The sequence below is a fragment of the Solenopsis invicta genome, chromosome 16, assembly GCF_016802725.1.
Source record: "Solenopsis invicta isolate M01_SB chromosome 16, UNIL_Sinv_3.0, whole genome shotgun sequence".
Taxonomy (NCBI): domain Eukaryota; kingdom Metazoa; phylum Arthropoda; class Insecta; order Hymenoptera; family Formicidae; genus Solenopsis; species Solenopsis invicta.
In genome coordinates this window covers 5,883,172-5,910,379 of record NC_052679.1, presented here as the reverse complement: position 1 = coordinate 5,910,379, position 27,208 = coordinate 5,883,172, and the positions used below count along the sequence as shown (strand labels likewise).

The 27,208-nt window shown below is 34.1% G+C and overlaps 4 protein-coding genes and 1 long non-coding RNA gene across 9 annotated transcripts; 3 read left to right on the top strand and 2 right to left on the bottom strand.

Moving 5' to 3' along the window:
• Nucleotides 1–387: 387 nt before the first annotated feature.
• LOC120359735 (CLIP domain-containing serine protease 2-like) lies at nucleotides 388–4,808 on the top strand. The gene is made up of 5 exons (XM_039458545.1): nucleotides 388–523; nucleotides 920–1,086; nucleotides 2,080–2,380; nucleotides 2,545–2,813; nucleotides 3,217–4,808. Exons 1-5 carry the CDS (start codon nucleotides 469–471, stop codon nucleotides 3,574–3,576), a joined length of 1,152 nt encoding a protein of 383 aa, XP_039314479.1. The 5' UTR covers nucleotides 388–468; the 3' UTR covers nucleotides 3,577–4,808.
• Nucleotides 453–7,541, bottom strand: LOC120359736. The gene is made up of 5 exons (XR_005576517.1): nucleotides 7,346–7,541; nucleotides 5,586–7,203; nucleotides 3,839–3,994; nucleotides 3,268–3,562; nucleotides 453–568 (listed from the first exon to the last, which is right to left on the bottom strand). It is a non-coding gene; the product is annotated as an uncharacterized LOC120359736 (long non-coding RNA).
• Nucleotides 6,961–10,646, top strand: LOC113004380 (serine protease easter). Its single transcript, XM_026137494.2, has 5 exons — nucleotides 6,961–7,158; nucleotides 7,541–7,701; nucleotides 8,707–9,007; nucleotides 9,180–9,451; nucleotides 9,781–10,646. The coding sequence occupies exons 1-5, from the start codon at nucleotides 7,104–7,106 to the stop codon at nucleotides 10,141–10,143; spliced, it is 1,152 nt and encodes a 383-aa protein (XP_025993279.1). The 5' UTR covers nucleotides 6,961–7,103; the 3' UTR covers nucleotides 10,144–10,646.
• A 2,857-nt stretch (nucleotides 10,647–13,503) lies between these two features.
• On the top strand, nucleotides 13,504–17,402 carry LOC105204787 (melanization protease 1). 2 transcript variants are annotated; one of them, XM_011173980.3, is made up of 5 exons: nucleotides 13,504–13,878; nucleotides 14,252–14,421; nucleotides 15,371–15,686; nucleotides 15,852–16,123; nucleotides 16,457–17,402. In XM_011173980.3, exons 1-5 carry the CDS (start codon nucleotides 13,824–13,826, stop codon nucleotides 16,805–16,807), a joined length of 1,164 nt encoding a protein of 387 aa, XP_011172282.1. In that variant the 5' UTR covers nucleotides 13,504–13,823; the 3' UTR covers nucleotides 16,808–17,402. The 2 variants fall into 2 exon arrangements, with proteins under 2 accessions (XP_011172282.1, XP_039314478.1); XM_039458544.1 differs by lacking the exon at nucleotides 14,252–14,421 and having other exon boundaries at nucleotides 13,513–13,878.
• Nucleotides 14,684–26,473, bottom strand: LOC105204788 (protein FAM161A). Of its 4 annotated transcripts, none has more exons than XM_039458540.1 (13): nucleotides 26,002–26,473; nucleotides 25,669–25,777; nucleotides 24,867–25,532; nucleotides 22,350–24,614; nucleotides 21,151–21,710; nucleotides 20,756–20,962; nucleotides 20,241–20,396; nucleotides 19,791–20,009; nucleotides 19,253–19,492; nucleotides 18,781–18,903; nucleotides 18,558–18,702; nucleotides 17,731–18,197; nucleotides 14,684–15,038 (listed from the first exon to the last, which is right to left on the bottom strand). In XM_039458540.1, exons 5-12 carry the CDS (start codon nucleotides 21,702–21,704, stop codon nucleotides 17,772–17,774), a joined length of 2,070 nt encoding a protein of 689 aa, XP_039314474.1. In that variant the 5' UTR covers nucleotides 21,705–21,710; nucleotides 22,350–24,614; nucleotides 24,867–25,532; nucleotides 25,669–25,777; nucleotides 26,002–26,473; the 3' UTR covers nucleotides 14,684–15,038; nucleotides 17,731–17,771. The 4 variants fall into 4 exon arrangements, with proteins under 4 accessions (XP_039314474.1, XP_039314472.1, XP_039314473.1 ...); XM_039458538.1 differs by lacking the exon at nucleotides 14,684–15,038 and having other exon boundaries at nucleotides 17,326–18,197; nucleotides 22,350–22,566; nucleotides 22,745–24,614; XM_039458539.1 differs by lacking the exon at nucleotides 14,684–15,038 and having other exon boundaries at nucleotides 17,326–18,197; nucleotides 22,350–22,566; nucleotides 23,277–24,614.
• Nucleotides 26,474–27,208: the final 735 nt, after the last annotated feature.

The window sequence follows — 27,208 nt, the reverse complement described above, 5'->3', positions numbered from 1 at the left end:
TTTATTTCCTGGAATTATCAATGTGCGTAAGTCATTGTGAAACTTGATCTACTACTGTTGACGTCACCGTAGTATACGCCAATCAATTTCAAAAAGCATAAGCAAGGACAGTGCACAATTCTAAAAAAAAAAAAAAGGGTTAAAATTGATTATAATACTATTAATAACTTCTAAAGATAAAATTTACATAATATTCGAGAACTCAATGATTGCTTACTTGCTTCTAAACAATAAATCGATCGTTATCAACAATTGTTCCCATTGAATCAACAGATATATAAAGCGACAAGTATTGGAGGAGCTTAGTTAATTGGCGAATCGTGCGGCTAGTATGTTAATTCTAGTCTGAGCGAAACAGGAAAATCTTCGACTCGCACTAATCTATGAGGAAGAGAAGAGAGACACGGGGGAAATACGAAGTGATTACAAGATTGATTAGCGGAGACTTACTTAAAACCACAAATAAATATGATGTTCATCGGTTCAGTTGTCCTTTTCCTCGCTGTAACAGCAATCAATGCACGTGAGTAATTTATTAAACGTCAGTTCGTTGCATAGGCGTTTCCACCTGAAAAAAATACATATATCTGATTTTTCTTCTTTTATACTAGAATTCTTCAAAGGATATTTTTTTCAATAAATTGTTTAAAAAGTAGTACACTTATTTTAAATCGCAAAGATATGCTTGCTCCAATTAGGTAACATAATTAAAACTAAATACATCTACCTAATTCTACTCTCATTTAGGGAGATGCTTTCCCAGATAAATTTACAATTTAAGATGTTACAAATTATTTTGTATATCTTAGAATCTATATACCGCCTTCAACCTAAACTTTGATCAAGTTTGACATTTACATTTAGAAAATTGCTATTTAAATATTAATTAATTAAATTAAAAAACATTTTATCATTGCAGAGAATAATTGCTCAGATAATAATTCTATTTGCGTCAGCATTCACAACTGCCCGAAAATTTTAGCAGTCTTAAGAGGTCCAAAACCATTGTCGCCACAGATTATAGAAACGCTTAAGAATACGCAATGTGGTATCGAGGACAAATATCCGAAAGTTTGTTGTGCTCGGGTAATTAAATTTATTGGTAACCTAAATATATTAATCGATAAAATTAATAACTCAGAATTAATTGTTTAAATTTGAACTTAATAAAATTAAATAACACATAGTATATTGCAAATTCTTTATATAATTTATATTAAAAAATACAATTTAATTTAATATAGCTTAATTAAGAAATTTAATCAGACATAACATAAAGCTAACTTAAAAATTAAACAGAGGACAATTAGAGAGCAAAGAGATCATACAATTAAAACTTTTAATGATTAAAAAATACATATTGAATAAACTAATATAAGAAGATGTATTAATAGTTTACTTCCCTGTTTGATTTCAATATATTGCTAGTTATTAAAACAATTCATGAAATGTTATTGAATAATTATTTATCAACAGCTTGATTATTGGCTTTGGTCAAAGACATCAGATGAATGTGTTTCGAATAATTCTGTATCATTTTCCACGTATGTTTGTATTATATCAAATTATATATAGATCGTATTGCCACCATCGTTCATGTATATAAGGCATCGTCGTTCCAAATTTATTATTCTTAAAATAATATTAAAACAGATTTCTTTGACCTCGACTTTCTATATTAGCCCCATCTCAATATACTAACACAACATCAACTTAAGTCACACTCGTTAAAATCCGAAATTTGTAAAATATTCTATTATATGCGTTATAGTAACCATCCAGAGATCCATTATTTTAATCTTAAAAATAGATTTTCCGAACAAGGTAATGAAAATATTTGTACGTTCAGATTTCAATTTCTGACAACTCTTTTTTTAATATTTATTCGCGGACACACATTCGTAATTAAAACAATTATACGCGAAAACATATTATTTACTTTTTCACAGAATATAATAAAATCCCCTTATAACTTATAATTTTACGTCATTGTCGATTTCTTGATCCTGTGTAAACGTGAGTTAAACTCGAGGTGTTGCCCTTTCATTTTTTTTTCACACGTTAAATATTGATTTTTAGCAACAGACCACAGACGCGTTGCTATCGAGTGTAGATCGTTCAAATTCTGAGGATACTTCAAATCCACCGGATGTGACAAACCATCCAAATCTCCATCTTTTAGACCATGAAGCATGCGGTTTTCTCACCCAGTCAAAGATAATTTTTGACAACAAAACCGGTATCTTCGAGTATCCTTGGATGGCACTGATCGCATACGAACGCGCCGGAAGACCGGGTCCAAATTTCCTTTGTGGCGGTACAATCATTTCATCGCGCTACGTTCTCACCGCTGCTCACTGCGTCACATCACTTCCAGACAGTAAGAAACACTTACGTGTATAAGCCATAAATACGGCAAAAATTAGAAAATGTTAAACCCTAAAAACTAAATTTAAAAATATAATCTAAAAAAGATACCTAAGAATGTTTGTTAGTTTTAAAGTTTTCTTCGTTTTTTACAACTGGCATAAATTTGATCTCTAGACGTCAAACTGATAGGCGTCAGGGTAGGGGATCATGACATAAGCAAGGAACTTGATTGTGAGACAGATAGCGAATTTGAGATTGTGTGCGCTGAGAAGTATCAGGAATTCAATGTGTCAAGCGTCCACTTTCATCCGGAGTACTCAAATAGTACACAGCAAAATGACATTGCGCTAATCAGGTTGAATAACAGCATAAACTTCACACCTGAGAGTGTCAAGCCCATTTGTTTACCCTTTGGTTCTGCAACAAACCTAACTCATAGTAAGGTAAGCCTAATCTTATACTTTCTTTTCATTTAATTTACTTAATCAGAAAGTCTAAGAAAGAAAAAAGCAGGCAAAAAGATTTTCATGTAACATTTTATTTCAAATTATTTAAATCTACTACTAATTTGACAGTAACTAAAAAAAGTAACTAAAAAGAATTTGTAAATAACAGTTTTCGTCTTCCTTCTTTCTTTCTTTTTTATAAATAGAAATACTTCATAACTGCCTCTTCGAATAGATTCTATAATTCATCAACTTATTTCGAGAAACATTCATCGCCTTTAAAAGATTCTTCTTCATTCAGACATAACACCTACCTTTTTATAAAGACCAAACTATCATTATTTCTACCTTTTCACAAAGATCTTTACTTCCATTTCAAAATTTCGTTTCCAACTAACAGGCTACAGCGACTGGGTGGGGTTTGATGGAGTATGGCGTGAGCAGCCCTTACCTTCAGCAGGCAAATCTACCGGTGATTCCAAATGAGCAGTGTGAAGAAATATATAGAAATATTAAGTCCGCCAGGCAGATTTCGTACAAGCAATTGTGCGCCGGCGGTCAAAGAAACGGGGCGACCTGTAATGGCGACAGCGGCGGGCCTTTACAGAAGCCGAATAAATACAACAACAAGACTGTGCGCTACGTCCAGTACGGCGTGGTCAGCTTCGGATTGTCGCCATGTGGCATCGAGGGTATCCCCGGAGTCTACACCAGAGTCTCCTACTACATGGACTGGATCCTCAACACTATGACAAATTAAAGCGCATATAAAACCTTGTGGAACATAAATCTCTCACGTGTTCGCAAAAACTGTAATTTTACGAGACGTTTGATAAATACATAAACAAAGTTATTTTCAAATAATTGACAGGCTGAGTAAAATTGTAACAATATAGAAAAGGAATATCTTGAATGCTTGTATAAGTTTTATGCTTCTACGAAGATAATCCACAAGAAAATACTGCCGTTAGTGCGTATTTTAAATTATTAAAAATTATTATTGATTAAAATACGGTGGATACCTGTCTGGGCGATGAAGTCCTTTGCAAGCGCGTAGTGTATACAGCACCTTAGTTGGCATGGTTTAACACGGCATGGTCAGTTGGAGTGATGTCATGCGGTGTCACAGGCATTTCCTATGTCTCCCAGAGTCGCCTATTATATAGACTGGTACAACACTATGACAAATTAAAATACAATTTTAAGACATAACGTTAAAATGCAAGACTCTCATGCGTTTGAAATTGGAAATTAGAATTCAGTTAATCAACATAAAACGGATTAGAATTTAAAAAATTATTTGATTGGTCAAATTCTAATCTACAATTCACAATCTTCAATATGTAGTCTAATACAAGCTTAATGAAATATCCGCTTGCTCTCTCATCAAAAATCATAAAAGTCTATTTAGCTGAAGATTAATTCTAATTTTATCCTTAAAGCATTTATTTAAAAGATGCAATCTGATTTGCATTCTCTGGAATTAATTAGCTCTATAGAGATTTATTTAAATAAAATATTATATATTAATAATTTTATGTCTTTGAAAACATTAGTAAACAAAATGTGGCAAGAAAATATATACAAAAATTTCTCAAATTGAAAATAAATAAACTATATGTATTAAAGAGATAAAAGATGAAACTCTAACAGTACATAATAATCATATTTTTCTTTGTATTATATATGGAAAAAACTAATAAACATACTCAACAATTCTAAGAAGAGATGTATAATTAAGTGGCATTAAATATAATAATACTTCTTCGTTTTATCTCCTTTTATAAAAAAATAATACACATTTTATAGAAGTAGTCTACTGATATTTTTAGCGAGTTTTATTCAAAGTGTAATAAACTCTGAATGGAATACAAGAATTGTTCTCGAGAAATGAATATTCACAAAGAATGTTAGCTTATAAAAATATCAGTGTGTAAAAAAAGTATTTGTAAGTTTTTAATATTAATAAAAAGAAAAATATTAATAAAAAGACATGAGTTTGTAAGTTGATAAGTTAATATTAATAAAAAGAGAAAGAAAATCTTTCTTCAATTTTGAATTGATAACTATCTTTTTCTTTTCTTTGCACACTATTCCTCTTTTTCCCTTCTATTTTCTTAAACTCGTTCGGTAATAATTTTTTAACTAACTCTCTTGTATTAAAAAAAAATAATGCTTTCAATACTATACAAATATTTGTATCATCTGTTTATGGTTACATTATTTTCCTTATTTTTGTTATCAATTTCTTATAATTTCTTATTATGTGTATCTTCATAATGTGTATCTTCATAATGTGATCTTTGATGCGTGTCGCATAAAATTTCCCGAATATCGATTAACAAAAAATTGTAACGTTATTTGTAGTACCTCTTACTCATGTTTTTAAATATTTAAAATTACATAGATTTCCTGGTAATTCCATCCACTTTTGAGGAAACTGTAGCATAAATGAATTGCAAAATTATGTGATCGACGATTAAGTTGTTTAATATTTGTATCATTTATTTCCTGGAGTTATCTATGCGCGTAGGTCAATGTGAAACTTAATCGTTGTTGAGGTTACAGAAGTCTACGACAATCAATTTTATAAAGCATAAGCAAGAACTCACACGACTCTACTAGAAAATGCAATTAAAATTTATTAATTAATAGCTTCTAAAGATAAAAAATTTGTATATTATTTCCCAAAATAATGAGAACATTCAGAAAATGGTTGCATTAGGTTTCGCAAAAAAATTCATATTCGAGAAATCAATGTTTGCTTACTTGCTGTTAACTATGTACCATTAAGTTGTTGATTCTATTAATCGTTTTTCAGCGATTAATATTCGATTTCATGAAGAATTTTCCGAACGAATAAATCTTCGTATTTTGTTGTAGCTATAGGTCATGATGACGTAATTGAAATATTTCCTCAATTGAATAACAAATTAATAAAGAGATACAAGACGACTGACATCCTTGGTAGTCGATTTGGTAGAAAGTACTAATGTTTTATCGTAACTTTTCTTATCCTTACAATGATTAATGATTGCAGGTTTCAAAACAGACAACACTCCTGCACATGCTTGACCATATTATCTTGGCAAACCACCTGTGAGTATAAAAATTATGACTTTCCTTCTCGATCAATTTTGTCTTGCGATATTCCTGGAAGTTACCATTTTCCGAATAAAAATCATTTTTATTATTATTTCAACCGGTTTTTTCTCTTTCTTTTTCTGTTAGATTTCCTCATTCCTCGTTTTACCTCTTCGTGTAAGTCTTTCTGGAAAAATTCCACTTTAATTATATTTTAATTTTATATATAATCAAAATTAATTTCTTTTTTATAACAATGTATGTTAATTTTGTGATTTTTATTTTTATTTTAACAACTAAATTTATCTTTTCTCTGAGAATTTATCCCGACGGAGTTATCAATTGTGATTGATTTAGTGAGAGAAGCGATTTATCTGACTTTCGTGATATCAAAACTGAGAATAACAAAATTTTTAAAACTAGCAGTGATATAATAAGAGCATTTAAAAAATTTTATAACTTTAAAAATGTTATTAAAAGTTAAATAGACTAAAAGTTATAATAAATTAAACATTAAAATTCCACAGTAAATAAATAATAAAATAATATAAATACATAAAATAAAATAATATAAAATAATAAAAATTTAGAATAACTCTTTAATAAAAAACCATGGAACATTTTCCAGATGAAAATCGAATAAATTTACTAAAAAAGTATATTTAAAAGAAAAATTCCCATATATAGACCTGTGTTATTCCCATGAACTTGAGTCAGAATCAATATTCAAGAAGCTATTAATTCGCATTGCAATAAGATATCCTTAATAATAAGAATTTAACGCAGAACAATGAAATTTTTCAATTCAAGAAAGGTTTTTATATTTATAATTTTCGTAGAATCACATGAAACGCGCGAGTCAGCTTTAATCGACAACGAATCATGGCAATCGAGTAATCATTACCAACGATTATTCCCACCGAATCAACAGATTTAATAAGCCGGCAAGCAGTGGAAGAGCTTAGTCGATTGGCGACTCGCGCGGGTAGCATATTAATTCTAGTCTGCCTTGTGCTATATCTCGGCTAACTGCGAGTGGGATATTATCCAACAGAGTGTATGTTTTCCGTAGCAAGGATACAAAGCGAAACAGGAAAATATCCACCTCGCTCGATCTATGTGAGAAAAGGAAGACAGAAGAAGGAAAATACGTAGTGATTACGAGATTAATTGGCGGAGACTTACTTAAAACTACAAATAAACATGATGTTCATCGGATCGGTCGTCCTTTTCCTCGCTATAACAGCAATCACTGCACGTGAGTAATTTATTAGACGTCAGTTTGTTGCATAGATGTTTACACCTGAAAAAAAATAAATATATCTGATTTTTCTTCTTTTATATTAAAATTCTTCAGTAAATTTCTTAGAAAGTAGTACGCTTATTTTAAATCGCAAGGATGTTTGCTACAATTAGTTAACATAATTAAAACTAAATGTATCTACCTGACTCTCACTTGCAGCATCATAGAGATGGTTTCCCAGATAAATTTACAATTTAAGATGTTATAAATTATTTTGTATGTCTCAAACTCTATATACCGCCTTCAACCTAAACTTTGATCAAGTTTGACATTTAAATTTAGAGAATTGCTATTTAAATATTAATTAATTAAATTGAAAAACATTTTATCATTGCAGAGAATAATTGCTCAGATAATAATTCTATTTGCATCAGCATTTACAACTGCCCGGAAATTTTAGCAGTCTTGAGAGGTCCAAAACCATTGTCGCCACAGATTATACAAAGGAATACGCAATGTGGTTTTGAGGGCAAATATCCGAAAGTTTGTTGTCCTCGGGTAATTGAATTTATTGTTAATCTAAATGCATTAATTAATCGATAAAGTTAATAACTTAGAATTAATTAATTACAATCAAACAATCAATTTAATTAAAACGTTGTGTATAATCCAAATTTTTTATATAATTTATATAAAAAAAGTTTTATTAATTTAACTTAATTAAAAAAATTAAATTAAATATAATTTAAAGCTAACTTAAAAATTAAAAAGAAAAATTAAAAAGTAAAAAGATTATGCGATTAAAATTTGTAATGATTAAAAAATACATATTTTTGTTAAATAAATGATTACAAAAAGTTATATTAGTTTTGCTTTTCTATTTGATTTCAATATATTGCTAGTTTATTAAAAAAAATTCATAAAATGTTAGTAAAAGATTTATCAACAGATTGATTATTGACTTTGGTCAAGGACATCAGAGGAATGTGCTTCAAATGATTCTATATCATTTTCCAAGCGTGTCTGTAACATATCAAATTATACATAGATCGCAACGTTGTCATCGTTCGTGTATATAATAAGAAGGCATCGTCGCACCGAATTAATTATTCTTAAAATAATGCTAAAACAGGTTTCTTTGACCTCGACTTTCCATTTTAGCCACGTCTCATTATACTAGCACAACAACGACTTAAGTTCCACACGTTAAAACCCAAAATTTGTAAAATATTCTATTAAACGCGTTATAGTAACCATGAGAAATTCATTATTTTAATCTTAGAAATAGATTTTCCGAACAAGGCGATAAAAATATTTGTAATCTCAGATTTCAAAAATTATAAAAATTCTTTTTTTAATATTCATTCGCAGACGCGCATTCAAAATTAAAACAATTATGCGCGAAAACATTTTATTTACTTTTTCGCAAAATATAATAAAATCTATCTAAAAATTAGAATTTATAATTTTACGTCATTGTCGATTTCTCCTGTGTAAACGTAAATTAAACTCAAGATGTTGCCCCTTTTATTTTTTTTTCTCACGTGAAATATTAATTTTTAGCAACAGACCACAGGCGCATTACTATCTAGAGTAGATCGTTCAACTTCTGGGGATACTCCAAATCCACCGGATGTAACAAACCATCCAAATCTACATCTTTTGGATCATCATTCATGCGGGCCTCTTACCCAATCAAAGATAGTTTATGGTAGCAAAACTGCTATCTTCCAGTATCCCTGGATGGCACTGATCGCATACGAACGCGCCGGAAGACCGGGTCCGAATTTCCTTTGTGGCGGCACAATCATTTCGTCGCGTTACATTCTCACCGCCGCTCATTGCGTCACGTTACTACCACAAGGTAAAAAACACTTATGTGTGTAAGACATAAATATAGCAAAAATTAAAAAATGTTAAATCAAAAAGAGTTAAAGAATAAATTTAAAAATAGATTTTGAAAAAGATACCTAAGAACGTTCGTTGGTTTCAAAGTTTCTTTCGCTTCTTGCAACTGGCATAAATTTGATCTCCAGGAGTCAGACTCATAGGCGTCAGGGTAGGGGATCACGACATAAGCACGGAACGTGACTGTGAGAAGGACACTAATGGGGAGGAGGTCTTTTGCGCTGAGAAGTATCAGGAATTCAATGTGTCAAGCGTCCACTTTCATCCAGAGTACTCGAATAGTACACAGCAAAATGACATCGCGCTGATCAAATTGAATAATAGCATAGACTTCACACCTCTGAGTGTCAAGCCCATTTGTTTACCCTTTGGTTCTGCAACAAACCTAACTCATAGTAAGGTAAGCCTAATCTTATACTTTCTTTTCATTTAATTTACTCAATCAGGAAGTATAAGAAAGAAAAAAGCAAGCAAAAAGATTTTCATGCAACATTTTATTTCAAATTGTTTAAATCTACTACTAATTTGACAGTAATAAAAAAAGTAAGTAAAAAAATTTTTAAATAACACTTTTCGTCTTCTTTCTTTCTTACAAATAGAAATTGCCTCTTGAAACCAATTCTATAATTCATCAAATTATTTCGAGAAACGCTTATCGCCTTTAAAAAGTTCTTCATTCAGAAATAATTTCTTTTTTATAAAGATCAAAATTTCGCTTCTAACTAATAGGCTACAGTTACTGGTTGGGGTTTGACGCAGTATGACGTGAGCAGCCCTGACCTTCTGCAAGCAAAACTACCGATGGTTCCAAATGAAGAGTGTAAAGAAATATATAGAGCTAATAATAAGTCCTACGTGCAGATTTCATACAAGCAATTATGCACCCGCAGTCAAATGAAAGCGGACGTCTGTAATGGCGACAGCGGCGGGCCTCTGCAGGCGACGAATACATACAATAGCAAAACCGTGCGCTACGTCCAGTACGGCATAATCAGCTTTGGAATGAGGCCATGTGATATCCAGGCCGTCCCCGGAGTCTACACCAAAGTCTCCTATTACATGGACTGGATCCTCAACACTATGACAAATTAAAAAGCACATGAAACTTTGTAGGACATAAATCTCTCACGTGTTCGCAAAAACTGCAATTTCGTGAGACGTTTGATGAGTACACAAATAAAATTCTTTTCAAAAAATTGACAGGATAAATAAAATTGTAACAATAGTAAAGGAATATCTTCAACGCTTGTGGAAGTCAGCGATTTAAGCTTCTATGATGATAATCCACAAGAGAATACCGTTAGTATTTTTAATTAATAAAAATAATTATTGTTAATTAAAAAATGTTGCTTTATTCTTTTATTAGACTAAAGCGTCTTCTTGCAAATTTTACTCCAATTACAATTTTACTCTATTAGACTGAGATTTTTCAGGATTACGACTTAATTTGAATTTAATTATGCTCCTTTTCATAGCACATGTGTGATAAGAATGATAAGAATGTAATATTGATGAGAACAAAAACACGGAAGAAAGAGAGAAAAAAAAGAGAGACACTTTCTGTTTGCTGAATAATAAAATATTTGTACAAAATAGATGCGCTATTATGATTTATATGTTAACATATTATGTTGTCTTTACGCTTAATAATAAATTGATACATTTTTCATAAAAAAGGGGTTGTTTGTTCTTTGAGTACCACGAGACATATTCTTATAACTATTCTTATAACTCTCGATATCGCAGTCGACTATTTCAACTCTCAATATGTCAGTAAACTCATATTGTGTTTAAAAACAGTGTTTTCTATATTTATCTCTTACTGGTCTCGCGATTCTTTCTCGTTCCCCTCGTGTAAATCCAACATGTTTACAAATTAGAGATTAGAATTCAATGAATCATAACAATTAAAATTAAGATTAATTAATTGGTCACAGATTCTAATCTATATCGTAATCTTCAGTTTCCAATGTTTGGAGTCTGATATAAGCTTAATAAAAATTTGTGATAATTCTCTAAATAAAAGTCGTAAAATTCCTTTTAGCCAGAGGTCGATTCTAATCTTATCAAAAACATGCATTCAAAAGAAAAAAGTATATCTCTATGGACGTTGTATCCTTTGAACTATATATTGCCTTGCAATATGCAGGGATGGTCGGATGTGTATACGAAACGATAGTTTCTCTCCTGGTTAGCAAATTAAGGCCGCAAGCATAAACGTTATTTATGAAGAAAATCATCTCTTGACTTATTTGAGGACGACTTTTTCGAGAAATACGTTACATAAATGTATCTTTAGTCTGACTTGCATCTTGTAAAATCAATTAGTCTTTTTCTTAGCTATTCTCTTTTTTTCTATTATTTTTTAATGATTTTTAAAATAATTTTTTAAATAATTCTCTTGTGTTTGAAATAATGCTTTCAACTTTTGTATTATCCTTTTTAATTCCTGCAAACAAGATGACGTTTCAATGACGTCTTATTGGCATTAGAAATATCGTTAGAAACATTATTAAGACGTTATTTAACTTACTGGATTGTTACATTATTTTTTCTTATTATTATCCTTGTTCTTTCCTAAAGCAATTATTTTAGTCACGTAAAATTAAAAATTTCCGGAATATGTATCAACTATCAATAAATTGCAATGTTATTTGCAACATCTCTTATCCACATTTTTGTCTGTTTAAATAAAAAAATAAACCGATTTCCTGGTAATTCCACAGACTCTTGAGGAAAACGTAGCATAACATCGCAAATCGTCAGATTGCAAAATTATATCTTCGATGATAATGTTACTCGTTATTCGCATCTTTATTTGTATTCAGACTAATCCATCAATGTGCGCAAGTCACTAAAACTTGACCTATCGTTATCATGTCACAGTGGTCGACTCTAAACAACTTCAAAAAGCTTAATTAAGATCGCATGACTGTACTAAAAATTAAAATATCTCATTAATAATTTTTACATTAAAATATCCATATATTTTTGAGAAGAAATCTCTCCTTAAATCTTCGCATAAGAATAATACTCAAGAATTCAATAGACAATTAATAACTGCTAATCATTAACTCATTGTCATTAACTCGTTAAATGTATTAATCGTCTTCTCGATATCACGAGGAATTTCCTAAATGAATGAATCTCCGCATTTATAATGGTCACAGATTATGTTATCGTTCGGAAGTTTACTGCATTGAATAACAAATTAGTAAAGAGATTCATGGCAAATGACGTCCTCGACAATCGATTTTGAAAGAAAATACTGATACTTCTTCATAAATTTCCTAATCTGTTCATGATGACTAACGCTTACATGTTTCAATAGGATGCAACATTCCCGTGTAAGTTTGACCAAGCAGTAACATTATCTTGGGACATTCCCTGGTGATTAAGAAAATTATGACGTTCCCCTCAGTTAATTTTTTAAAAATATTTTTTCTTGCAATATTTATTGAAGTTATCGCCTCTCAAACGAAACTCTAATCTTTATTATTATTCCAATATCAAACCAGCTTCTCTTCTGTTTGTCTCTTCCCTTTTTATTTTACACTCATTCCTCATATCTCCTCTTCGCGTGCACCTGCACCTTTTAAAAAACATCACTTTGACAAAGCCAAATATTATTTATAGCTGACATTAATTTCTTTCCTAGAAAAAGAATGTTGATTTGTTAGTCGGTTCCATTTTTAGTATGTACCTATAGTATGACTTGCAACAAAGAACAAAGAAACATATAAAATATATACGAGTACTGAAACGTACTGAAGGTGGTTCGAAGAAAAAGCTAAAACGTCTATAATACAATTTCAATTTGATATCATTTTCTCTCGTATTAATTAATTTTGAGCACCATTTATCGTGCCGAGTTTGTATACGCTTTATATGTATTCCTTTGTTTTCATTTTTATTTCAAACAGTAAACTTATCTTGCCAACGCCGTTAATTGCAATTAGTTTAGTTATCACTACATGCTAAAAAAAAACTAATCTCTTAAAATGTTTATCTGGTTTTCATGATTTTAGAATTAAAAATAACACGATTCTGAAAACGCTGATAAATGATATAATAAGAGAGTTTAAAAAATTTAGAACTTTAAAAATTTCAAATTAAACAGATAAATTGTGAAATTCATTCCAGTTAGAGGTCAATTCTGAATTTATCGAATGCGTGTGTGCGGAAGAAAAACTCTCTACAGATATAACGTTATTTCTATGAACGGAACACACGTCAATATCAACATCCCGACGCGTTAAATTCGCGTTACAACGATCATCCTCAATTACAAGAATTTAGCGCGAATAGACAATGAAAATTTTTCTCAAGGAAAGTTCAAAGTTTCCGCTTTCCGTGATTTTCATCGAATCACGCAAATAACGCAATTCAGCATTGAACGACAACAAATCACGACTGATGGATCACCACCAACAGTCATCCCCACCGAACCAGCAGATTTAATAGGCCCGGCGAGTAGTGGAGGAGCTTAGTCGATTGACGACTCGCGGGCAGCCGTATGTTTGATTCGAGATATATCCGCTTAAGTTGATTCGACACGAGACTGGCGCTAACCGCGAGTGGGATTATTGCATTCCCTACGGAACGCGAGTGCTCTGTCAGAGCGCATTTAATTAGCGAGAGCAGTCGGAGTGAAACAGGAAAATTCCTGACGCGCTCCGATTAGTGAAAAAGAGAGAGAAAATAAGAAGGAAGGAAGGAAGAATAGTTACGATTTCGAGATTGGTTAGTGAAGAGCTCTACAGCAAATAAACATGATGATCATCAGCTCAATCGTCCTTTTCCTCGCTCTAACAACAATCGATGCACGTGAGTAGTTCATTAGATGTGTTCGTTGCATAGGCGTATCCATCTGGAAAATACATATCCAATTTTCCTTCTCTTATAATAAAGTATTCTACGATAGATCTTTCTTCGATTAAAAAAATTTTTTTTTAATTACGCGCTTATCTTTAATCGCAAGAATACATTTGGCACGATTAATTGATATATTTAAAAACATATACTTTTGATACTTATATAATTGTGATGATTATATATTTATATCGAGATGTTTTCCCATAAACCTTCAATTTATAACATTCCAAACTATTTTGGTAAAATTTGAATTTTATGTTCATAAAACTGCTACTTAAGAAATATTGGCTGGATTAAATTGTAAACAATAAATTTACCGTTATAGAGAATAGATGCACAGAAAGAGATTCTAATTGCATCAACATTCGCAACTGTCCGGAGATTATAGCCATCTTGAGGGGTCCAAGACCGCTTTCGGCACAGACGTTGCAGACTCTCAGAAACTCGCAATGTGGCTTCGATGGCCACGAACCGAAAGTTTGTTGCGACGGGCAGGTAAATGAACTTGACCTAAACCAATTAATTAATTAATAATAAATATTAACTTAAAACTAAATTGGTTTAAATCAAATTTAATAGAATAATATTAAATAATACGCGATATATTCGCAATCTTCAATAATCGAGAAAAAAAAATAAACTTAATACAATTAAAAACTGATTTCAAAAGTAAACAGAAAAATCAAAAAGATTCCAATTAGAAAACATAGTAATTAAGAAATATACATTTTTATGTATAAATTATTATAGCAATGCTACATTATTGATTTTACATCTGTATCTGTTTTTGAAACACGTTTCTTAAATAAATTCACGAAATGTTAAAAAATTTCTCGCCAGATTGTGTACTACTTCTCGTCAAGGACGTGAGATTAATGCGCTTCAGATGATTCTTTATCATGTTCCATCCGTCCATGCATATCCGTGATACAAGAAATTATACATACATCGTCATCGTTCATATACATAATAATAAGGATGCGTCGTGGTTGTGAACCGTTTAATAGTCTTTTGAAATACTGCTAAAACAGGTTTCTGTGACCTCGTCTTTCCGTTTTATCCCGATCTCGTTGTACTGGTAGGGCATCGATTGAAGCTTTACTCGTTGAAATCTGAAATTCGTAAAATATTTTATTATACCGTGTAACAATGACATAAAGACAAGGTTTTTGTTTAATCAAATTCTCTTATTTTACTTTTAAAAATAGATTTTCTGAACAAAGCGATGACAATATTTATACACTCAATCTCCTATTTATATGTTTATTCTTCTATTTCTAAACATTTTTAAAAATAATTTTTAAATCTGTACAATAAAAATTCTCTTATAAATTGTAATTGTACAATTATATATTGTAAGTTATTAAATTCACGCTTCTGTGTAAAAATGAATTAAATTCAACTATTGCTTTTCTTGACGTTAAATATTAATTTTCGGCAACAGGGTACAACCACCACCACCACGACGACGACGACGACAACAACGACAACGACAGAAGCTCCAGATTCAGAAGACACTCCTGGTCCACCAAATGTGACAAATCATCCAAATTTACGTCTTTTAAATCATCAAGCATGCGGACCCATCACCGTACCAAAGGTAGTCGGCGGTAACAAAACCGGAATATTTCAGTATCCCTGGATGGCATTGATCGCATACGACACCGGAAGACCGAATCCCGAGTTTCGTTGTGGCGGCACAGTTATCTCCTCACGCTACGTCCTTACCGCTGCTCATTGCGTCACGTCATTACCAGGGAGTAAGGAGCATTTATAAATACAAAAATTAAAAAGTTTTGAACTTAAAACCTGAAAAAAAATTAAAAATTAAATTAAAAAAAAAATTTGTAAGAGATACTTTTGGAGTTTTGTTCGTTTCTTGTAATTGGCAATAAATTTATTTAAATCGAATTATTGTTCTCCAGATCTCAGATTAATAGGCGTCAGAGTAGGAGATCATGACATAAGCAAAGAACGTGATTGCGAGACAGATAACGACGGACTTGAGGTTGTGTGCGCCGAGAGGTATCAGGATTTTGGCATGGATAACTTTTACTTCCATCCAGAGTACACAAGAACGAAGCTACAAAATGACATCGCTCTTATCAGATTGAATGCCACCGTGGACTTCAGACCGCGGAATGTCAAGCCCGTTTGTTTACCCTTCGGTTCTGCAACGACTCTAACTCATAGTAAAGTAAGAATAATCAATATTCAATATACATTCTTTTCATTTAATTTTTCCAGTCAGAAAATATAACAAAAAGAGAAGTAGCTGAAAAGATTTTTACTAATTTAATATAAGTAGAAAATGTGATCTTGAAATAATCTTTTTCGTAATCCTTCTCTCCTTTTTCTCCTAAATTGAAATATTTCACATTGCGTACCTTTGAAATGATTCTATAGTCTGTCAAATTGTTTCGAGAAATTTTTTCTATCGCTTTTAAAAATGTTTTATTCAGAGATTCATCTCTCGACTTTTACAAAAACCAATTCACTTCTACTTCAAAATTTCACTTCTGACTGATAGGCAGTGGTGACCGGTTGGGGCGCGACGGAGCTTGGTCCGCGCAGCACGGACCTTTTGCAGGCGAAGCTGCCCCTGGTTCCTTATCAGCAGTGTAAGGAAGCATATAAACGGTCCACGCAGATCTGGTATAAACAGCTGTGCGCCGGTGGCCAAATGAATGTGGACTCCTGTGCAGGCGACAGCGGCGGACCTCTGCAGGCGGCTAATATATACAACGGTACATCAGTGCGTATTATCCAGTACGGCGTAGTAAGCTACGGTCTGAAGCAGTGTGGTACCCAAGGCTTTCCCGGGGTCTACACCAGCATCGCCTATTACATGGACTGGATCCTCAACACAATGACAGATTAAAGCGTGATTGAAATGTTGTGAAACGCAAATCTGTTGTGTTCAGGATACGCAAACACGGTAATTTAGATCGTGATAAAAACAACACAAATTTCGCGAGGCGTTCGATAAATAGATAGATAAAATAAATTTTGAAAGATCGCCACAGGATAAGTAAAATTGCAACGGCAGAAAAGGTATATACTTAACATTTGTGGAAGTAAGCGATTTAAACGTGAAAGAAGGTAATTCACGAGGCAATACCGTTGATGCGTATTTTAATTAATAAAAATAATTAAAAAAAAATCTTGTGTATGTGTATGCGTGTGTATGTGTGTTATCCATTTATTAAGATAAAATATCTTACTGCCGATACAATTTTATTCCATAAGACGGAGATCTCTCGGAATTGTAACTTAAATTAAATTTAACTGTGCTGTTTTTTATCGTGCATGTGTGATAAGCGTATATCATAATGAAAAGAAAAAATCGAAAAAGTGACAAAGACATTTTCTACATGCAAATGGATATTTAAACTGATGTGTGATTATGATTTATATTTTAATTTCACGTATCATGTTTTTATAATATATCGATATATGATTTTCCATAAAAAAGATGTTGTTTGTTCCCTAAGTTCTGCGAGATTTGTTTTGTCACTCGTGATAATATTGAATTCCCAGAATTATCGCAATCACTTTAGTCTCAAACAATTCTTCGATCAACTTTAACCAATGTCGAAATATTAGAAACTTAGTTCTATAAATTATCCTAATAGATGATACATATTTTTATAATTAATAATTAAGTAAAAATATAATATAGCTTAATATATAATAAAGCTTAATAGATAGACTGACTCCATCGATAATTTCAAATTGGAGCTTGGCCAAAGTTTAATTAATTGTCATAGTATATACTGATTGTAATTAATCAAATGTAGAAACCTGATATTCAGAATCGCGATGATTACTATTGTCAGTTCAATTCACTCTTCGACAATGACATAGTCACTGCGGGACCGCTCATCGCTACTGGACAATTTCTCGTTGTGATCCTCGATTAATTCCGCTGTCTCGTTGATCGACACCTTCAGCGGGCCGCGATCGGTCTTCCTCTTTAATGTTGACGTCTCTGATTTAGTCGCTGATTTGTCGGAGGAATCGCGCGATGACTTCGATGATGACTGGCTTGAAATTAGAGTAGAATTAGAACCAGTCGAACTGGTTAACGATCCGGAATTCGGTCTGGAGTTATTGGAGGTTCTTGCGAAGCTCAGATAGGAATCTAAGCTGCTTGACGTGGACCTTTTTGATTGCTGTTGCTGCTGCTGTTGTTTCTTTTTTTTCTTTTTCTTCTTCCGGGCGATCTTCGAAGAAGCTTTCTGTTGCGCCTTCACAAACGATTGAAAGCTCTGCAAAGTTCATGTATAAAGCGTAGTTTGCATGATAATTTCTTAGAGCGTATCTTAATTAATTTACAATATCTTAATTCGCTCCACATAAAATATGCGAATGCATGAAATAAATGAATAAAATATTAGAATGCATTCACTTATTGTCAAAAAAAAGATAAGTCACTGAGAAATATTTATTTTCTCGAAAAAATTATCGAGCAGATAAAATGAAGTTAAATAACGCTTTAACGTTTTATTGAGATTAGAGATGCCATTACGATATTATTAGAATATCATTTGACATCCTTGTCTGTTATCTAATGTCGTATCATTATTTTATAGCAATGACGTATATAAATAGTATGGAGCTCACAATACCTGAGAATGCCGCTCGAAGAGAGTCGGTATTTGCGTCACACGATCCAGCATTATCTCCATCTGCAGTCGATGACGTTCGGCCTGTTCCCGTGCCTCGTCACGGCGAAGGGACGTCCGCATATTCAGATCTCTGTTGTGCTCGTGCCTTGTTTTCGCGTTTGTTTAGATCAATATCCAATCGTGAAAATCAACAAGCGCTTAGATTTATAGGTCCAGTGCGTACCTCGCAGCCGATCTCAAGGCCTTCCACGCGGGTTTCTGTCCAATCAGCGTCTCTCTGAACTTCAGGATCTCTTCCCGCCGCTTCTCCTCCATCCGTTCCCTTATCTCGCGCTCAAGTTTCTCTCTGCGATGAATTTTCGATCATCATTTACACGTATAAGTTAATATCTCTAAAGAATTAAAGATTAAATTATAAAAATATTCATGTACATTGTGTTCAAAAAAAGTTAAATTAGGATTTTTTAAAAGTTATCCAAAGTCAGTGTACAATGTTCTCTTATTTATTCTCTCTCAACTCATAAAAATAACGAATTCAACGTTTAAGTGTACATGATTAAGCAACTTTTTATATCTCGAAATCGCTTCTTTCCTCAACTAAATTTTTAAAATCTTGAAATTAACTTCTTTCACAAATAAAAAATAAATATTCTAGATTATCCCCAGTAGCTTTTTCATTGAATGTTAGACCGTACCGAGAGGCCTGACATCTCAGAATCGCAGCTAGATTGTTTCCGCGCGAGGACAATATGGACGTCATCGCGGATCTGGTTCTCTCGGACGTCGTCGTCGCCGGGGTGACAGATTCGTCATCATCCTTGTTGGACTCCTGCAAATGTGCACACGCGGACTTGACACGCTCGCGCCTCGCCATCGACGGCGGTAAGGAAGAGGACTTCAGCAACTCGGCAGCCCTCACCCTTTTCCTTAACTGTCTGGAATCGCGCGCGTAAATCCTTACGCTGAATCTAATTGTTTTTAACTCTGGATTTCGGGAAGACTTTAGGTAACCTTGTTAATTCGCCTGAGTGCCATCAGAAAACCAGGTTTTAATAAAACCAAGTTCTAATAAACAAACTCATATCTCTTTTTGAATTGTAAGGCAAATTTCGTTATTCATGTATAAGCTTTCATATATACACACACACACAGAGAATAAGTTTTAAAATTAAGCTGAGACTTAATTTTTCAAAATGTTTATCCAACACATTTTTAGCCACATTTTAAACTGACCTATAATATTCGTCCTCGAGCATACGGTCATAAACCTCGGTACCAAACAGGTTTCTCGGTATCGGCTTGGCCTTGAAACGCGAGGAGCCGCTCTTGCTCGAGCAAAGCTCAGGACTAGACCTTGCCATGGATCGCCAAGCACGACGGTCGCACTCCAACTTGAAAGGCCGTACCTGCGACAGCAGGTTCAACGCGCTCTCCTCGCGCACGATACGACTTCTGAAAAACACATTACATCAAGGTTTTAATTCCAATTTTATTTTTATATAGATTACTAAATAGATGATTATAAATCTACAATAGATTGGAATTAATTACCTAAGAATTAAAATAAAAAAAATAAAATAGTATATAAAAATATAATTAAATTTTTATAATTAGATATAATATTAAATCTGGAAAGTGTGACAAAATAAATGTCATGCATCCACATCTATGAAAGTGATTTACCTTTCTTCTTTCTCGGCCATCAATTTATCATAGAGTAGTATTTTGGATGTGATAGGAATTGGTCTGACTCGTCGTTTTTTCGAAGGACTCTTCTCGTTATCCTCATTTGTACGCCCGGCTGTCTCCATCTCTGTCATGTATTTTTCCGCCTCTTCTCTGAAACAAGATATGAGACATTCTATATTAAATTATGTAAACAAGAAATAAATAATACATGTAAAATATCTAAAAAATACATACAGTATATTGTAAAAGCATAAAAATATTTCAAGATATTTTATAAACCTGAAGAGAAATAATTTAATTTCTTATTGATAAAATTGCGCAAAATCCGATAAAAAAACTGATTAAATACCAAGCTTAAGCTAATAATAGAAACTAATACATTATTATGCTAATATTCGGACAACAAAAAGGGACACTTAAAGAATGTGAAAGATGCATCCATTAAGCAGCTGTTTTTAAAGGCAAATTCTCAAATGTCTTTTAAGATTCTTTGCCTTTCGGATATTCACCTCAGCGTGAAACTAAATGGCCTGGGCACCGTAGGGTGCCACTCTTTCGAGCTATTCGGCGGCAAACTCTTTGTCTCAATGCTGTCCTCACCATCGCTATTTACACTGTCATCACTTTTGGACTCACTCCATGTGCTCCAGCTCTTATTGGCTGCAAGTATCTCTTTGTTGCGCATTGTCTTCGTCTCTTTATCCTTATCTCTGTATCTAGAATCAACATAGGAGTATCTATAAATAATAGCAAGAGAGTATAGATATAATTAAAGATACATTAAAATAAAATTAAATAAAAGATAAATATAATTATATATTACTTTTTCGATATATTTATAAATTGAGATTCTTTGTTATCATCTGTCTCTTTCTCTATTACCGTTTTACAATTAATGTATCACCTGTATGTCAGCAGATCTTGATCCTCGGCAAGGCCAGCAAAATTACTGGATGAGAACAGTATAGGGCTGCTTGTTCTGGATTCCTCGAGGTAACATTTCTTGCCGTTCAATTTGAGATCGTCGATAAGATCGTCCGGCTTAGCGTTCTTTGATTTTAAATTTTCGTTTCTCGTGATCGACAAACGCGATGGTGGCTTCTCTAAATCATCTAGCGAGTTCCTCAGATTCTGTAGAAGTAGCCGCTGTTTCCTCCTCAGATACTCGACCTTCTGCTTGAACTGCTCATTCGACAAATGATGCACCTGCCCGTAGTCCGGTATGCTCTTCAAAAACTCCAAGAAGTTTTCGAGGGTATCGCGTGGGCTCGATAACCCCGAGTTTTCAACAACATTCGGTTCACCCTCGGCGAAATTTATTTTCTTCACCTTCTCTGATCTTCGGCCCCCGGACGACAGTCGAGGACGTTCATAAGAAGGGGTTGGTTGCCGGCTGCAAGGATCTACCGGCATCTTCACGCACGAATGAAAGAAAGACGTACCCCTGTGCTCCGTCATGGTTCACTGATTACAAAATATGATGTATCTAATATACATGTAAATAATTTGCAACAGAATTTTGAATATCAACGAATTTAGTATTATGAAATTGTATATATTGTTTGATAAATAAAAATCTATTTCTATTAAATACAATATTTTGTAACTGCTACATATTTATCTGCTCTTCTTTGCTACATTTAATTGTTAATAATTATTAATTAAGCTGTCTGGAAAATTTTAAAAAATGTAATACCATTTAAATATTATTAAAGTTATAATATAAAATGCTATCAAATTATATAAAAGTCGAACAACTGCTATTTATACACTTACAGTATATATGGCACGCAGCAGAATAAACTAGTTTATAACTAAAGCAAACATTAAAACGAAAGTTGAGGGAAGAAAGCTCATGTTGACTAAACCTCTAGATCAAATTGCAACTTTGCCAAAGACCTCATAATTATAGATAGTATTCAGGATTACATGATTAACTTATATTTATCCTAAGCTCCATCTACAAACGTGTCTTTCATAGACATATTCTAATCATCATCAGAGTTAAGAGACATTCTTCCCAAAGCGTCTTTGTTCCAAAGATGAAAGTGAACCCCTAGACGTTTCTATCAGGGTTTTCACAAAATTCTTACTACTAATCACCTTCATTCTCCAAGCGATCAGCCAAATGCGATTCCAGGTCGACTCCAAGGCGGAAGTTTATAACCAGATCCAGGTTCCAATACCCGAGATGTACGAACAATGTGCTGACCGCTTCGGTGGTCGTTACCGTACCTGCCAGGGAAGATCAATGCGACCTGGCGTCGCCAACCTGGCGTCGCCGTCACCATGGTGAAGCTCGCGAGGAAGTGCTAACGCCCTGCGATCATGAAAACAAATGGCGCGCAAAATAATCCGATCGATTCGCTAAGATGCGTTATACCGCCGTACATTGATCGTCCATTCGTGAAACATGATGTGTGATAATAAAATTTCGATGGCTCGAAATCTAGGCACTTAAACTCTGCGAATTATGCCGAATACAAAAAGCAACTTACGTATACACATGCACGATTACTCGAGAATTAGATCCATTTTTTTTTCCTTAATTTACTTGATGCCTTCAATCCTGCTTCGAAATTATATATTTACCACAGTGTACGTAAGATTAGATTTTTTGCGATTTCTTAAATTTACTCTTAGGCTGCGGTCCACTTGACGCTACAAATGCTTCGAAGCGTTTGATTAACCAATCGGAACAATGAATTTTACAAATTGACCAATCGAAAAATACTTAGAAGCATTTGTAGCGTCAAGTGGACCATAGCCATAATTAACAGGAAATCAGAACCCCTTGGGAAAAAATTTTTTCAGAATTTTTACATAAAAAAAGACTTCTCAGAAATACTGAGAGTCTACAGCTTTTCTTCAAATTTTTCATGCATGTAAATTCTGAAATATTCTAAGATTTTCATCCTACAATCTAAAAAATACTTTAAGGCTGTATGTGCGTTACTGCTAACAAAAATTTAAATCTGGTACAGATACAGGTTAGAAATTGGAAAACACGTCGCCCGACTGTTGGCACACCTGGCGAAAGGAGCGCAGAGCGCGCGTACACGAATATGTCGACTTCAATTGTTCCTAACCGTTTTTGCGCGATTCATTTGTTCGTCTCATCCCATTGTACCGACGATAATTTACGATTTACGCGAACACAATGGGGACGAGGCGCAAATACCGAATTGTAGGGCGAATACAAGTACAAATTGACTCATCGCTGTCCAGCTCCGCCTCGGCCACAGCTGTCGAACATACATTCGACATCCAAGATCCTCACGATTCGGCTTGATACACACTTAACACCAACACGTGACCCTTTATTGTCGACACTTTCGAGTTCAGTTCAGTCAATAAATGATTCCTGTCTATTACATCGCGGAGACGGTACGACCATACTTCAAGAGTTCGATGTGACTCCGAGGAAAGCACGGAACGACGGTAGTCGTCCGGACCGATTGTGATACAATCGACAGGCGCAAAAACGTAATGGTGACGGGCAATAACATCCGATCTTGTAGGCGACCCCAAACAAACTCGGCATTGTACTCTCGAAACGTTCTTGGTACTCACACTCACGCGTCTGAAAGTCGGGATACGAGGCAACGGAGGAGATGCGAAACACGATTGAACGCGACACGACAGTATACGACTTCGCACCATGCGTCGTATTCGACACGACGGATGTTGATACGAACACCCGACAATTCACTTCACTTTCGACACTCCACGGCACTCTCGAAGCACTTGCTCGCGTTAAAAATTCGTACGGCACGGCGATGATGCGAGTCAGAGTCGTCAAACTCCCGTGTTATTTTTTCGTCTAGTATTTCAGCGCCATCTAATAGTTTACCCTCTATAAGTGTGAACTACAAGGTAAAACAGCATGAATAGTCGATAAAAATGCATGGCATTTTTACCCTTTTTTGTTATTAAAATTATAAAAATTATTAGTGAATCAGGTAAAATTAAAAACACGTAATAAATTTATAAATACATTTTATTTATATAGTATAATAATTCAAAAAGAAAAAGAATTAACGTATTCCTTAAAAAGAAATCTAACCAAAATCTTTATGAAAATTATGAGATAACATAATGCATTTTGTACAAACCAGCGACTTGGGTATGTCAATTTAAATATACTTGACTGTTTATATTTTTATTTAATTCGTGTAACTTTAGTCCTTTCTCTCTCTCTCTCTCTTAGGTAAAACTAAAAAAACTACTCTTAAAGCCCCACTGAGTATTTCCGGAATATTCTCTTTTCTGCGTCCTCGTTTCGCCTTGGCGTGTCATCGCGTGGGTTCTCCGTCGACAGGCTGTTATTACCATGCTGCAGTACCAAATGTAATAATACGTCCAGCTCTGCAAAAAGAAAACACAAATTAATAAAAATTTATGATCCAGACAGACACGTAATGTGTCATGGAAAACATGGAATATTTTGTAGTTTTCAACCAAATTATATTTGAAAATTTTGAATATCCTTCTTTGTATTCTCAAAATGACAAATTCATTAAGCTCTCAATTTTCTTTATTATTATTAAAGACAAAATTGTATTTTAAAAAATTGTATTTTATAACACAATTACGTAATCTGTTGCGAATTCTACCTACTTCTTAATCTCGTTGATTCATGAATCTCCATGTCCCAATTTTACGTTCATAATATGCAATGACTTTGCTCTCGGACTGAGATGAACAACACGTGTAATATGTCGTAAATTTGGTCTTCTTCCTTTGGATGTATTTGCGAACTGTGTTTCCAAATTTTGTATCCTCTTCTCAAACATTTGGTTTAACGATGCTTGTTCATTTTGCAACAGACCGTCATGATGCACTAATAATTCATTGTGCTGTTGCAATGTTCTTTCCATGTCTATTACACGTTGACCAATGTGTGGTTGTTCAATTTGTGGTTGCTCAATCTGTGGCTGTTCACTTTGCGGCTGTTCAATATCTGCCTGTTCAATCTGTGGTGGTACGGATTGCACATTATTATCCGTTGCAATATTGTCCACATCATTATTTTCCATTATCAAAGCAGGTACTGCTGTTTTCAGCAGAAATCGGTTACGTTGAGAGCAGCTATAATCTTTCTCCGAGAAATGCTTATGGCATACTTTATATTTTTGCAATTCATTAGCACAATAATTCTGCAAGTCATACAATTTCAAATTTTTTATCCATGCTGAGCATCTTTCTGCATCTTTGGGAAATTTATGCGAAGGAACTTTAACACCTGACTTGCAGTTAGGAACGCAACAAGCTTTCACCATTTTTCTAAAGACAAAAGATATAAATTTTTTTATAAATAAACAATAAAAAAATCAATTAGTGCAGAAGAAGAATGGTTTTATATACTCTATATAATTTTCAATATATAATAAATTCAACAAAATTATGCATGATGACTTACCCAATTTTTTTCTGTATCTGGTTCCACAGCTATTAGTTATCCAAGTAGATATTAGGTATCTCCAAAATAAGATTCCCTGAAGAATCTTTGTACTCCAAGATCCAAAAATCTAAAGAATCAAATTCATATATTTCTTTTTAAACATATATGACTAAAATTAACATATGCATGAATAAAAATGTTAAAAATATGAAGAAATTTATGTATGAAAATACTAAAAATACTAAAAATCAACTAATAAATAATTAAGACATAATTCGCTCGTGTCAAAATCAACAAATACAAATATGTAACCTATTCTTTAAATTAATCCATTTGCTCATTTATACTTACCGATGTCGTTAACAATCGTTAATAATCGTTAACGCTCAATTCGATTCAGTCGATTTCAATACACCAGTAACTGCCAGGGCAATTAAAAACACCACGTTACACTGCACAACACAACACAACCGCACTGCACAATGATTCCAAACAATTCCAAATGATCCCAAATGATCCCGCATGGCACCGCATGGCCGGATACGTAGTTCACAATTATAGAGGGTAAACTATTAGATGGCGCTGAAATACTAGACGAAATTTTCCCATAAGAGTTCATTGGGCCTGATGCGAGTTGAAATGCGCCACGACTTTTGCCTCGTACCCACACTGCCCACAAGACGCGGCAAGGCTTGCCGCGCGGCAGAAGTTGGCTGAGGAATATTTCGATAGCCAATCAACGTCTCGTTCGCCTGGATGTAATTTCCGCCTCGCGGCAAAAGTTGGATCGAGTTCAACTTCATGATTGGCTACCATGCTAACTTCCGCCGCGCGGCAAGCCTTGCCGCGTCCTGTGGGCACGAGGCATTTCAGCCGCGCTCCCTAATCGACCGATTGCTGGCACTGCGTAGCAGCGGCGGTAGCGGCGCGCAGGCGCATGCGCATGGCCACGCACCAGTCACGCCGCTACGCAGTACGCAGTGCCAGCAGTCGGTCGGTTAGGGAGCACGGCGGAAGGTCGCGGTGCGTGCAGCGCATTTCAACTCGTATTCTCGTCATCATGTACGAGTTTTTGACGCAAGCAAGTGTTTCGAGAATGCCATGAAGTGAGGACAGTAAAGTTATGGCGAACAACTAGTGTGTTGCCACTGAGTGTCGAGCGTTCGTGTCAACATCCGTCGTGTCGGATACGATGCATGGTGCGAAGTCGTGTCCAGTCGTGTCGCGTTTAATCGAGTTCTACATCTTCTTCGTTGCCTCATATCTCGAGTTTCAGACGCGTGTGAGTATCGAGAGTTTCGAAAACGAAAGGTCGCGCGTTTATGCCAAGTGTAAATCAAGATTAATCGTGAAAAGGATTTCGGATCTCGAATATTCGAGAGCTACGGCCGAGACGGAGCGACCAGCGGCGAACGGTGAGTTAATTTGTACTTGTATTCGCGCCTCGTTCCCATTGCGTTCGCGTAAATTATCGTCGGTACAGTGCAACGAGACGAATAAATCGATCGTGTAAAAGTGGTTAGGAACGATTTGAAATTGACATATTCGTGTACATGCA

Excerpts from the sequence above, each read along its gene's own strand:
- LOC105204787 (XM_011173980.3), top strand. The coding sequence starts at position 13,824 with ATGATGATCATCAGCTCAATCGTCCTTTTCCTCGCTCTAACAACAATC. Across the intron at positions 13,879-14,251 it reads TCTAACAACAATCGATGCAC|AGAATAGATGCACAGAAAGA; the intron begins GTGAGTAGTTCA and ends TTACCGTTATAG. Across the intron at positions 14,422-15,370 it reads AAGTTTGTTGCGACGGGCAG|GGTACAACCACCACCACCAC; the intron begins GTAAATGAACTT and ends TTTCGGCAACAG.
- LOC120359735 (XM_039458545.1), top strand. The coding sequence starts at position 469 with ATGATGTTCATCGGTTCAGTTGTCCTTTTCCTCGCTGTAACAGCAATC. Across the intron at positions 524-919 it reads TGTAACAGCAATCAATGCAC|AGAATAATTGCTCAGATAAT; the intron begins GTGAGTAATTTA and ends TTATCATTGCAG. Across the intron at positions 2,381-2,544 it reads CGTCACATCACTTCCAGACA|ACGTCAAACTGATAGGCGTC; the intron begins GTAAGAAACACT and ends TTTGATCTCTAG.
- LOC113004380 (XM_026137494.2), top strand. The coding sequence starts at position 7,104 with ATGATGTTCATCGGATCGGTCGTCCTTTTCCTCGCTATAACAGCAATC. Across the intron at positions 7,702-8,706 it reads CGAAAGTTTGTTGTCCTCGG|CAACAGACCACAGGCGCATT; the intron begins GTAATTGAATTT and ends ATTAATTTTTAG. Across the intron at positions 9,452-9,780 it reads CAAACCTAACTCATAGTAAG|GCTACAGTTACTGGTTGGGG; the intron begins GTAAGCCTAATC and ends TCTAACTAATAG.
- LOC105204788 (XM_039458540.1), bottom strand. The coding sequence starts at position 21,704 with ATGACGGAGCACAGGGGTACGTCTTTCTTTCATTCGTGCGTGAAGATG. Across the intron at positions 19,493-19,790 it reads CTCGAGGACGAATATTATAG|ACAGTTAAGGAAAAGGGTGA; the intron begins GTCAGTTTAAAA and ends GCGCGATTCCAG. Across the intron at positions 18,703-18,780 it reads GCCTTGAGATCGGCTGCGAG|GCACGAGCACAACAGAGATC; the intron begins GTACGCACTGGA and ends CGCGAAAACAAG.